General features: G+C 43.7%; 1 protein-coding gene across 1 annotated transcript in view; it reads right to left on the reverse strand.

Moving 5' to 3' along the window:
• The window catches only part of LOC126278760 (odorant receptor coreceptor-like), a 126,148-nt gene that overhangs the window by 29,725 nt on the left and 82,163 nt on the right, over positions 1-14,260 (reverse strand). Inside the window, exons 4-5 of the mRNA XM_049979036.1 lie at positions 12,898-13,403; positions 3,009-3,108 (exon numbers count right to left, since the gene is read on the reverse strand). Of these exons, the coding sequence (XP_049834993.1) occupies positions 3,009-3,108; positions 12,898-13,403 (606 nt within the window). The remainder of the gene's footprint in view (positions 1-3,008; positions 3,109-12,897; positions 13,404-14,260) is intronic.

Here is a 14,260-nt window from a genome sequence, read left to right on the forward strand (position 1 = left end):
GTAACATCTAACAGCTACATTTACATCTACAGCTACCTCTGCAAGCCACAATACGATGCAAGGCGGAGGGCACCCTGCACCACTACTAGTAATTTACCTTCCTGTTCCACTCGGGAAAAGAACGAGAGAAAATCGACCATCTGTGTGCGTCAATACGGTCTCTACTCTCTCTGATCTTATCTTCGTGTCCTCACGCGAAATGTACGTTGGTGGCACGAGACTCATTCTACAGTCAGCCTCAGATGCCGGTTCTCTAAATTTTTTCAGTAGAGCTCCTCGAGACTATGACCTCCAGTGATTTCCATTTCAGTTGCCAAAGCATCTCCCTGATTCCCGCATTTTGTTCGAACCCACCGGTAACAAATCAAGCAGCCCGCCTCTGAATTGCTTCGATGTGTTCCTTTAATCTGACCTGGCGCGGATCCCAAACACTCAAACAGCCCTCAACAATAGGTCGCAATAGTGTCCCATATGCAGTCTCCATAAGAGATGAACTACAATTTCCAAACATTCTCCCATTAAACCGAAGTTGACAATTCGCCTTCCCTAATAAAATCCTTACATGCTTATTCCAATCCATATCACCTTACAACGTTAGCCTAGGTGTTCATTCGACGTGACCGTATCAGATAGCACACTACTAATGTTGTACTCGAACATGACGAGATCCCCTGCTATACCCGCAGGACAGGATAGATAGTTTAATTTCTGGAAAGGGGCTAAAATGAGTGGCTGTCAGTTACACTCGAACTTACTACCTTATTCATTTGACAAACATTACAAGAGTAAAGAAAACATTAGAAACAGAGCAAGCCAAACATTACTTTTAGAACTTAATTCCCGGCTACATGCGCCATTCAATCTGACGCCTCAAGGACAAAACAACTTTAATTTAAAATCGGCTTGAAGCCATACATAAACAAACAACAAGTGCAAATATGTAAAGGCAGAACATCAAACGGCGCTCAGAAGTTTCCTAGGGTCGGTCTGGAATTCAAACACTAACGCTCGCTGAGGTGAGAGAGGCAGTCGGCCCAAACATTTTTAATCCCACGGCAACCCAACTGACAGACACTCAACGGACCAAGCGACAGGATAACTTCCGCTCCATCTGACCAGCACACAACAGAGAGTTCAATGGATCAACGGAGAAGCTATCGGCGCCCACAACGAACTACGCATTCAGCTGTCAAACCACACACTGTGCTGGACAGCCACAACACGACAGGGAAAACTACCCTGCCTGAATTTACGTCAATGTCAAGGGCAGGTAACCGCAACGTTAGTGGCCACAAGACAGAAGATTCCGCTGGCGCACTTCAATACAAAGTCATCAAGTTACCTTAACTCCACAGGAGGGCGTCTAGAATTTCGCCAACTTGAAAACACACGTTGTTTCTCATGGGAATGTCCCAACGGCCGACAATGGAATTGAAATGACACAATGTGAACAACTGGGGCTGGCTGGCAGATTAAGTAAAGGCTCAACTTTCGTGTCCAGGATCGGTGAGCCACTGACCTCGTACCAATGGGAACACTCCGACCGCGCGTGGACGCCGCCAGCGGGCCCGGTCAGACACGCGCCACGGAGACTTCCTCGCTGCTCCACGCCAACCGACCCCAACTGCCCGCACACAGCACAGCCGGAAACTATAAGTGCGAGGCCAAAGAAATTACAAGGGTGCGAATATCGGTACTCGCTGCTGCTGTGGCTCGCAGAAAGAGAGGAGAACAGCATAATCTCGATAACTGCGGGAGGCTAATCACAGAATAGCGACCAAGGTTTATTGCAGAACATAACACGAGGCAGCCACGGGTCACATGAGGGGTCTGCTTTTCCTATTCATTTGCTTTACCTCCCATTTTTCCACATTTAAAGCTAGCTGTCATTCATCGATCAACGAGAAATTTTATCTGAGTCATCTTGAATCCTGATACGGTCACTCAAGGACGACAGGCTTCCATATACCACAGCGTCATCAGGAAACTATACAGACAGCTGCTCATGCTTTCAGACAGATCACAGAAAATGGCGGCGGTCTTCTCACAATTCCCTGAGGAACTCCTGAAGACGCCCTTGTATGAACAATAGCTAACATATTGGGTTCTGTTACTTAATAAGTCTTCGAACCACTCACATATCTGGGAACCTATTCTGTGTACTAGTGTCTTCGTTACTTACGCAGAATGGTCTGTAGATACAGCTTACTTATGTGAACTTACATTCACCTAGTCAGCTCTTCAGATTAATCGTCAATAGCAGAAAGTTTGCAAGAAGCCATAAAACACCTGCAATGAAAATGGTTTGATACCAGCCGAAGTGCAATGTACGTTCTTGTAACTGCTATTGGAAGCCCTAGATATGATCATACTGCAGCAGACCTATTTGCTTTATGTTGACCCTAGTTATAATAATTAAGAAGAAAAAGATACTGTGCGCTGATGTCACAAACTAATTACTAAGTGACCAAGCTGCCAGCTTTACGAAATCTTAAATAGTGACAGTAAGAGTTTGACTTCACTGATTATTTGATCATCTTCTGATGAAGTAGTTTCTGTTTTACTGGTATTCTGTATCAGAAATTTTGTGCTTTGTTCCGATGTGGTTAAGTATAGTTACTCTCTACACCATATTTTAATTCATACACATAACATGCAACGCCTTTCACAATGTAACAAGTAGTGTCATTTGGAAATAAACCTTGGGAAAGAAAAGAAGTATAATGCTTATTAGCATATCATTGTTATATATAAGGAAAAACTATGAATCAGAAACAGAAGCGTGTAGCGTTTGGCTAGTTTGTAGCTCTCCTTATTTATTTCTAATTACGTGTGCTGACAGGAGAATAACAGGCGACTCATTTGTGGCAAAGACGATACCGTTGGAGGAAAGTGACTGATGAGGAAGTGCACAGACTTTTTCTTTACTCTACTGCTACTGTGAGGTGCTCTATGTGATCAGTGTAGTTACCTTATCCATTGTACTCTAAACATGGTGCAGTACTTACGTCTACAAATCCAAGACCTTGTAGGCAGATGTTTATTGAATTTACGGCCAGCATGATGACACTCGATTCGCTCATGATAGATTCCAAGTCGTTGATGATTCTGTAACACCAGCAACAGCAAGAATGTTTCACTCGTTGATGGCTCGTTTCTCAATATATTTTATGTCTTGAAAACAGTGAGAAGAATAGCTACTTAGTACAAAATATTACTCGCTCGATATGTTTGTCTTCACTGTAGAGGCAGCTAAAGTTCGTGAAAAACTCCTAGTGAGATACAACTGGAATAAAGTACCATAAGCTTCTAACTTGTGGTTGAATGGACTGAAATATATGGCTTGTGAATATTTTTGGAGCGTACAGAAATGAAAACGTTCTCGGTGAACATCACTGAATACACCCTTTCGGCTTATCAATGGATTCCTGGCGTCATGTTGCAAAGTTTCGACGAGTTTCCTACTCGTCATCGTCAGATGACAACACGAAGCCACGACTCGGCTGATAACCCGAGAAGATTTCATCAGTCTTTGAAGTGGTTTCGTTCACATATTTTCTCTTCGTGTGCACCGTTTCAGCGCAGTTGTCTCTGGAACAACAATAGATATTGAAAAACGACTTTCACGGACATTAATGTCAGGCAGAGGCTCATGAAAATACTATGGGACATTCCAACCATAGGTATGTATTGTTTCCAAATCAAACTTATGTTTTTTTTCTTTTTTAAATAGACTGTCCTTGTTATTTCTTAAGCCATCAATAACATAAAAATCACAAAAAATGACTTTGATTGATTCACAGTATGTCAATTACATCCCGAGAAACTGCAAAAGCGAATTTGATGCTTGAAATAAACAAAGCGCGCCGGTCTTGCACATTCAGAGATGCAAGTGTGAACCCCATATTGCTCGTAATTCCGATGTGACTGACGTCCATAATGTTGCTTTCGCTGTTATCACAAGGGCCGAAAGTAATAGTAGAGTTTCCTGCCACAAACACTCATACATATGTAATGGTTTTCCTCTTGTATGTTCTATTTCTCTACTTTCACAACAGTATCGGTCAATGTACGCTGACCTGTTATACAACCCAGTACAACCGCTGGCTTCTGTAGCTGTTTACTGAAACGGACAGCAGTCGGTGCCGTGTGTGGGAACAACTCACTGCGAAGGAGACATGTGTGGAGGCAAAGGGCGCTTGTGTACTGTACACTGTAATTGGTATCAGTGTCGATCTGGTAGAAGAGAGTAACTTATGAAGCAGCAGCAATTGCTGTTCTTGCGGCCGCTGCAAAAAACTGTCATGCCAGTCTCGTGATATGGATAGACTGGCGGGAATCCCTAAAAACGAGTATGCTGTGCATTATTCACAGGCATAAATACTACCCGTATTACGAGTAGCTACATCAAGGGCTTCAAGGCAATGACTTTCAAATCCGTCTGGAATACCGTCCGTCGGTTTTCCCATACGGATAAGACTCTATGCTCAGGATACTGTTTGATGAAGCCTTGTTTACAAACCATGGGAACGTCAGCTTACACAGTATGCAATGCTGGTTACCGGAAAAATCACATTTCCTTCGTCAGGTGGAACATCTAAGTCAATGGCATGTCAATGTACTGCGTTTTATTGTAGGACAACACATCATTGGCCCATATTTCATTGATGGCACCTTTAACCTGGAGACAGTATGGTCGGTTCTTGCGAGGTACCTTATCTGCAGTGATTGAAGACCTACCTCTTCATTTGCGTCAAATACTCGTAATGGGGTATCAGAACGATGCATACCCTGTGCATAATGTCATGGTGGCGAGAAATGCACTAAACCAACAATTCCCATATCGACGGTCCTATGGATAGTGCGGGGCAGTCCAACTCAGAGGTTTCCATCGTAGTCGCCGGAGCTAACCTCCACGGACTGTTTTACCCGAGAAAAGACGTGGTATATCAGCAGGCTCCAGCAACAGTGTACAACATGAAAGCTCATATTACAGTTGTGTGTGCAGTACTAAGACCAGAAACACTAACAGCAGTGAGTCGCTAAGTGTTGCAGTATGCACAGCGGTGCTTCAAAGTAAATGACTATCTCTTCGAACACACGTCGTTGCGTTTCTGCTTTGAGAAATGTGATTCCATACCGATGTACATTTTCTCTGCTTCTGAGTAGACGCATGCGTGTTTTGTAGGTACTACAGTATCGTACGTTAAGTAATCGCTTCGCCATTGCAGAAGCTCATTTGCAACGCTGTCATAGAAATGTTTAGTGATATGCCTGTATGTGTCATGTACAGTTATGTAATTAATGAGCAACGACTTGCAACTAGGATTTTCCCTTGTGTTAGATTGTTGGTCAGCCATTAATTATGTTTTCCCTGGCCGGTGATATTCAGTATTTCGTTAAAGTTAGTCCATTCTAGAACTGCAGTAAAGATCAACAAAGGGCTAAAGAGTAGACCATTTACTTACATTTCATTGTGTATGATGGGACATCTGTATTGTTTCCTGTCACGAGAAAATCGGGGAAATATCGGCACGTTTATCTTATTTAAAGCATCAGCCTCGCTTTGTAATTTCTCAAGATGTGACTGACTTATTGCAATGCGACCAACGCCATTCATTTGGCTTTTTTCATGTTATTGATTGTGTGAAAAATAATATGGAGTGTCGATTTATATAAAAAACATTAGTTTGTGTTGAAACTAGCATCTGCTTACATTTTAGAACATCCCATAGTATTGACTTTCGTGAGTCCCTGCCTTATGTTCACACCTGTGAAGGTCGTTCTTCAATATATACTGTTGTTCCAGAGATGTTTGCGGTGAAATTTGTAAATGGGCCTCCCTGTGTATACGTATACATTCGGATTGTTTCTATGTAGTAAAAAGGTCAAAGCGAAATACAAATAAAGGCTATGGTGTCTTTTGATATAACCAAGATTTTGGGACAAACGAATCGCTTACCAGCAATGTTGTTCAACACTGCAATAGAAATGAAAACACAGCAACCAACCAACAATAATTTTTGTGATGATTAAAATGTAGATACTTGAATGATCTTTTAGAATTATTTTCTTCTTTTTAAGCTTAAGTCAGTTATAAAATTTCATAAAAATCATTAGTAGGTAATGAAATTGAAGCAAAAAGCACACATATTTGACAGCTCTCAGAAGAATTGGGGGAACATGACTTTGGGTGTCTGCCATACTCAACCGAACAATAATGGAGAACTGGATACGTTATCAAATTACACCCTTCTCTTTCGCAAATGAAGTACACAACAAAACTTTATCATATTGGTCAAAATGGTTCAAATGGCTCTGAGGTCATCAGTCCCCTAGCACTTCGAACTATTTAAACCTAACTTACCTAAGGACATCACACACATCCATGCCAGACGCAGGAATCAAATCTGCGACCGTAGTGGTCACACAGTTCCAGACTGAAGCGCCCAGAACCGCCCGGCCACTACGGCCGACTTTCTTATATTCTCAATAAGTGTTTGCCCTCCGTGAGCGTTTATCATCGCCTGACACATATGTGCCATGCTCCGTATAAGTCTACAGAGATCACCCTTCGATATTCGTTCCCATTCTTCAATGAGAGCCCACGAGAGTTTTTGGAGAGTTTACGGTGCAACAGGACGATCACGAACACGCTTGTCAAGCATGTCCCATGTATTTACGCTGGGGCTTTTGTCGGGACTCACCGCCGTCCATTGCATTACTTCAATGTCCAGGCTTCGCACGACATCTCTGCTGACGCCCGCTACATAGATCCTGGCATTAGAAGGAATTCAGGGCTACCACCGTGTGCAGCAATCACCACATGACCCAACAGGATCCGTTCGATGTTGTGCCTGGCGGTGAGGAGACCATGAAAAACGACAAGATCCGTATAGCTATCAACACTGCAGCCTTCCCACATCACAAATCCTTGAAATCAGTCGATTTCCTGCACAACATTTGGCAGGTCTCCGCACACGAATGCGGCCGTCACCTAGTGTCGGAGGATATCTTGTATCATTTATGTATCACACGTTTTGCTAGAGACGTAGTTGCAAGTTGTCATGGGAAGAGAAGAACTGAAGGTGAGCAGCAAGTTGTTGTGTCCAGCGGGGTAGTCAAACAGGACGTCTGATTCGCAACATCTTTTTCCGTGACCTGTCTATTACAGTCTGGTCGAACACAGTGGCTCCAGTGGCTCTTCTGAGACAGTCTTCCAGTGTTGTGGCGTTATCTCTATGACGCCGCAAAGCAGAGATGGCCGGATATCGTCCTTCACGTTGCGGTTGTAAACGTGTCGACGACCTATCCAACTCGCCTTGTGTACTCTCTGTCTCCTTGTGGCGTGTCCGCAACCTACGCTTGACACATGGAGAAACTTTGCCATCTGTAGCAACTCGAATGGCAGTGCATCCTTTTTGGATCAAACAGAACGTCCTTGAAGCTTTTAATGCTTGAAAATGTCACGCTGCATATGTGTGGTTGAATACGACGTCCATAAATGACACTTACCATCCGTGTGGGATACAGTTACTCACTTCCTTCTGAGGGGTCAACTGACACTGTACCGCTTAACACAGTCAACAGATGGTTAATGATTTTAACTGTTGCCAGCACTGAAACCGAAAATCTCCAATCACGCAATAAGGCCACAGGAACCGCCTGTGTCAAAACAGATTTAACATAGCGGACGCTGACATACGGGTTCCCCTAATTCCTTTGAACAGCGTGTAAGCGATCACCATAGAATATGCTGAGCACTGTAAAAAAATTTTACATATAATTATTTTATCAATAAATTGAAATGAAAACACTATTGTTCTTCTTATTACAGAAGTTTATTCACCCAGATCACACAAAAATACAAAATTATTGCGTGTTTCAGAGGCATTAAATCGGCATTTTCCGATCATATGTACATAAAAAACATTTTACACACGTCTTATGCATTTTGGTTGTAACTATTGTGCACTGTTCGCACAGCTGTTTTCTTACTTCATGACGAGAGACGGTACTATTCAATGTCACCTTTGTAAGTTATGTCCAACTAATGTGAACAGTCGACGAAACAGACTGGTCATGTAGATTTTTATTTATGCCAATGATTTGAAGATAACGATTTAACTTCGAAGAACCTAGTAAGCAATGACTATTTCTGGGCGAATAAACTTCTGTAGTAAGAAGAAAAATTGTATTTATATTCTAAGATCGCCTCGAAAACAATTGACAGTTTCAGGTAAATACCATAAATCGAAAATAAAACTTGCGTCTACTTTCCTACTCGGGAAAGCCTATGAAGACTAAAATTTGTCTTCCTTTGAGAGTTGCTAAAATAACACAATAGGTAGACATAAACACTTCGCGGAACTGGAAAGCACCTCAAACCGTAAGACAGAAGGTGGACTATGGTACATGACGTGGAATCCGTGAAATTCTGTCTTCAGTATCAGGAGATAAGAGACTATCTTCTAGCATCAGTTTACCGTAGACCCTGTAACAAAACCACTTCACGCGACTAGCGAAAAGTGGCAGTCACATCTTCACTGACACTTTGTTGCAAAGTAACGGAACACATACTGCTATTTGCGAGGCTATCTCGAGTAGAGAAAAATGAACTCAACAGTGGAAAAAAGCAGCTGCAGGAACTTTAAGTAAGACGGACAAAGTGAATGTCCCTAAAATTAGTGCAGGAAATGGTTGTTCAATCGTCATAAGCGGTAGTAGTTACAGCAATCAAGGTAGGTTAAGAAGTATTCATGATGACCGTTTCAACTCCCTCTTTCACGACTGGTCAATTCATTGAAGCAGTTTACTAAGGAGTGTAATGTAAATGTCTGTGTCTCCGACACATGTTCTCTGATTAGCTATCATTTAACTGAAAATAGTAGAAAAGTCTCCTTATTAATATACGGTACCGATTGATGCAAGAAAAGTTGTAGAGAAGAATCCAAATGTTGTCTAACGAAGCTACAGACCATCAAAGTACAGTAAACACGTCTCACTGAATTGACTTGGAATTGGATACGTTCTCTGGTGACGACTGAAGGGTGTGTTTTATGGAAACACCTTGGAATCATGTAGCCGCCGCAATCGATTTGCCGTGTGACATACCGCCTATATCTTCGAGCGAGTACGTTATTCTACGGTTGAGGCGTTGTAAGATGTGTAGAAATGTTGGACTCAGGCGATTTGAGCACTTTCAGAAATTCTGTTGCTGCACTTTCAGCATCAACATGAATTACACACCTTACGTTTCAGAACATGTTATATGTACCGCTACTGTGACATATCATTTCTATAATTTATACTTCTGGTTTGTATTTATAATACCTTTACTTTAAATTAAAGAACGTTTTTTATAGTTTTTCAAGTCTTTATCGTCGCTTTCGTGTCTGGAACGCAGGAATAACGTATTAGTACGCACATATGCCCAAATTCCAAAATTTTCGATACTACGTTGCACCGCTGGTTATCGGATCCATCACACTTTTAAAGCTTTTCCCTGTCATTCTTGAACAGCCAGCTGAAGAGAACTGTTATCCGTTTAATTCGCTGCCCAAATACGTTTTTCCTTACATCAGAGCTGTGATTTCAAAATTAACTTGGCAGCCCATTGTGTTTCATGTTATAGCATGTAAATGCCGTGTGGCTAGAGCCTCCCGTCGGGTAGACCGTTCGCCTGGTGCAAGTCTTTCGAGTTGACGCCAGTTCGGCTACTTGCTTATCGATGGGGATGAAATGATGATGATAAGGACAACACAACACCCAGTTCCCGAGCGGAGAAAATCTCCGATCCTGCCGGGAATCGAAAGAGGGTCGTTAGGTATGACATTGCGTCGCGCTGACCACTCAGCTACCAGGGGCGAACATAGCAGGACATAATATGCCGGACAACGGTGGTTTAAGCGTAGTGATCGCTAACGGGGAGAACAGTTAGTGTACAAAACAGGCTGATGTGAACCGACAACAGAACAAACATTACTCATCGAGTGACTGCGTTACTTTCAAAACCGGAACGAATCGAATAACGAAAAATAAGTGAATGGAAAAGAGGGGAGAAACAATGACAATATTGCGAGGAATAGAGCAGCTGCCGAGAAAAGTAAAGAAAAGGGTTATTGAACGAATATTTTGCAGGGCTGTATATGTAAAAATATGTAATTATATGAATTTCACATTAGGGCTTAGTGTTACCATAAAAATTTGCGGTTTCCGATTGAAACATGGTAAGTTCTGTGTTATTTTCGAAAAGAATTCCGAAATTAATTGCTTCAAATGGCTCTGAGCACTAAGGGACTTAACTTCTACGGTCAGCAGTCCACTAGAACTACTTAAACCTAACCAACATAAGGACATCACACACATCCATGCCCAAGGCAGGATTAGAACCTGCGACCGTAGCGGTCGCGCGGTTCCAGACTGTAGCGCCTAGAACCGCTCGGCCACTCTGGTCGGCGGAAATTAATGACTGAACATCTAAACGTATCGAGTTAATCTAGAATAATTCCCATTTACGGGAATGAATAAAAGTGAAACATCATTCAAGGAATATAGCTGCAAAAAACTACTTGCAGGTTACAGCAAAAAATCAAGTTCTTATTACATTGAGTTTTTAGGTTCCAAATGCAAGAGTATAATGTTCAGATAATCTCTTAAACAACTGTGCGTATAAGAACGCATAAACTAAGCCCCATTCGATTCAGTCATTACATCTGCAACCAATAATATTAAAGAAATTAGATATATATATTAATACCTTCAGCTGCTGACGGGCTTTGATATATATCAACGGGGACAGGTGGAAATCTGTACCCCTACCGGGACTCTAACCCGGGATCTCCTGCTTACATGGCAGGCGCTCTTTACATCTGAGCCACTGAGAGCACATAGGATAGTGCGACTGCAGGGACTAACTCGCGCACGCCCCCGCGAACCCACATTCTCATCGTATATGTCCACACAATACATTTTCAGTGTCTCTAACCCAACACACTCATTACTCGTGGAGACATTCTTACCAAGTCCCGTAAGAGTTCGGGTAATATGTGTGCATCCGCACAGAAGACGAAGGTCATGGACGATATCGCAAAAACTGTATACTTATATGGATATGGTGTCTGTTCTTTCGGACATTTCTGTGCTGTACACCATTCACGATCTTCTTGTTAAGTACATTCGGTATCTCACTAATAATCTACTGAAATCTGAAAATTTGTGAAGGCGGTAAGACGCCAGAGCAACAAAGCCTTATTCAACTGGTAATATGTTTCGGGAGGAGAATTTTCAAGGGAGATTTATTAGACATTTAGTTTCTTAATTCGGGCTTTCTGATCATGTGGTAAATAAGCACACACAAGAAAACTGGCCAGACGAACAAACTACCACTAGCTCAGGACAAGAGAAAATCTCACATACACTCCTGGAAATGGAAAAAAGAACACATTGACACTGGTGTGTCAGACCCACCATACTTGCTCCGGACACTGCGAGAGGGCTGTACAAGCAATGATCACACGCACGGCACAGCGGACACACCAGGAACCGCGGTGTTGGCCGTCGAATGGCGCTAGCTGCTCAGCATTTGTGCACCGCCGCCGTCAGTGTCAGCCAGTTTGCCGTGGCATACGGAGCTCCATCGCAGTCTTTAACAGTGGTAGCATGCCGCGACAGCGTGGACGTGAACCGTATGTGCAGTTGACGGACTTTGAGCGAGGGCGTATAGTGGGCATGCGGGAGGCCGGGTGGACGTACCGCCGAATTGCTCAACACGTGGGGCGTGAGGTCTGCACAGTCCATCGATGTTGTCGCCAGTGGTCGGCGGAAGGTGCACGTGCCCGTCGACCTGGGACCGGACCGCAGCGACGCACGGATGCACGCCAAGACCGTAGGATCCTACGCAGTGCCGTAGGGGACCGCACCGCCACTTCCCAGCAAATTAGGGACACTGTTGCTCCTGGGGTATCGGCGAGGACCATTCGCAACCGTCTCCATGAAGCTGGGCTACGGTCCCGCACACCGTTAAGCCGTCTTCCGCTCACGCCCCAACATCGTGCAGCCCGCCTCCAGTGGTGTCGCGACAGGCGTGAATGGTGGGACGAATGGAGACGTGTCGTCTTCAGCGATGAGAGTCGCTTTTGCCTTGGTGCCAATGATGGTCGTATGCGTGTTTGGCGCCGTGCAGGTGAGCACCACAATCAGGACTGCATACGACCGAGGCACACAGGGCCAACACCTTCATCATGGTGTGGGGAGCGATCTCCTACACTGGCCGTACACCTATGGTGATCGTCGAGGGGACACTGAATAGTGCATAGAACCCATCGTTCTACCATTCCTAGACCGGCAAGGGAACTTGCTGTTCCAACAGGACAATGCACGTCCGCATGTATCCCGTGCCACCCAACGTGCTCTAGAAGGTGTAAGTCAACTACCCTGGCTAGCCAGATCTCCGGATCTGTCCCCCATTGAGCATGTTTCGGATTGGATGAAGCGTCGTCTGCACGTCCAGCACGAACGCTGGTCCAACTGAGGCGCCAGGTGGAATTGGCATGGAAAGCCGTTCCACAGGACTACATCCAGCATCTCTACGATCGTCTCCATGGGAGAATAGTAGCCTGCATTGTTGCGAAAAGTGGACATACACTGTACTAGTGCCGACATTGTGCACGCTCTGTTGCCTGTGTCTATGTGCCTGTGGTTCTGTCAGTGTGATCATGTGATGTATCTGACCCCAGGAATGTGTCAATAAAGTTTCCCCTTCCTGGGACAATGAATTCATGGTGTTCTTATTTCAATTTCCAGGAGTGTAGTTTAGCTTTAGTCATACTTTGCCGCAATTGGAGGTTGCACAGCGTTGCAATTGAAAAGTAATGAGACAGAAATGTAAGTACTTACGACATTATAACTTGATGGTGCTGAATATTCCTTGCTAATGTTCTGTACAGTTGCGCGCTGGGATCGGTGGTATATGGTGTGGTCGTGGCTATGTTCTCGTCGTGCTGTTCACCTTTCTCTGCTAGTGACTTTTTCCTCTTATACGTGACTTCCCATGCACCAGACACCTTGACTCCTTCCGCCGACTCCTTCGTAACTCCATTTTCTTTATGCAGTCGCATGTTTGCGATGTTATTATTCAGTATAGCTATATCGGCTGTTATATTGATCATTAAGGAGGCGAAAAAAAGATCGACTAACACTGTCGCCTGGACAACGCTAACAAGGAGTGCGATCTGTATCACGTACGTTATTTCGTAGTTCGGATGCGTCTGCGTGTCAAGCGGCATCCACATGACGAACGGAGTTTTCCGAATGAGTATTGTGGTGTTTTCAGATGTCGTAACCAGTGTCTTGGTCAGTGCGGGCTCCACGAACCACATGGGTACTGCCAGCAGCGGGAAAACCTGCAACATACAGTTCCATATTGGAGATGAGCTGTACTCAGTTATTACACTTATTGTACTCTTTTGGAGCTATTACCAAAATGAACACTTTTATCTTATGTGAGTTATTAAGTGTACCATCAGCTCTCAGCGCTCCAAAAGCACGGTGAGACAACGAAATTCATTTTAGAAAATAACGCAGTATATTATTAATCTGTACCATTTCAGAACTAAGGCGAATTTCCTCTAGACTCATCCGTGGCAAGGCAATAGAAAGTTACTGACAACGTAACGGTTTGCAAGAACAAAAAAGTACAGTTACATGCCATCCCGCGAGAAGTTTTGGACCATCAATCTGATAGCTGCACAGCTTTAAACGCACCAGTTGTGTGTCACTCACAGCCACCCTTAGCCGCCTGATAGTCCAGTGGCAAGTTCTGTACGGCCTATTTACAACCACAGCCATCCTGTTCTTGGGATGTTGTGGGCAGGTATGACCTGCCCAAAGTGTTTTGATATTATGTTCTGGAACACCTATTTTCAACGCGAGAAAGTGGCAATTAATGTCAACCCACGCTCGTATACGTTCAATACACGGCATAAATTACGATCAATCCATTGATGTGAATATTGTTCATTTAAAAATGTCATTACGATTCGTCAGTAATGTGGCGGTGCACCAAGGAACTGCATCCACATTCTTTTTCTGGTCTCTCAGTCAACAAGTACGCCAGGAAAATTATGTCTCAACGTTTGAAGAAAACTATGTTGATTTACCTTACCATTAAAAATAAGCACCGTCAGACAGCCAATGACAAACCCGAAACAAACGTTAAGGATCCAAAGATGTTGATTGTTAACAGTTCTACCCAGTATTG

This window comes from Schistocerca gregaria, chromosome 6 (genome assembly GCF_023897955.1).
Source record: "Schistocerca gregaria isolate iqSchGreg1 chromosome 6, iqSchGreg1.2, whole genome shotgun sequence".
NCBI classification, from domain to species: domain Eukaryota; kingdom Metazoa; phylum Arthropoda; class Insecta; order Orthoptera; family Acrididae; genus Schistocerca; species Schistocerca gregaria.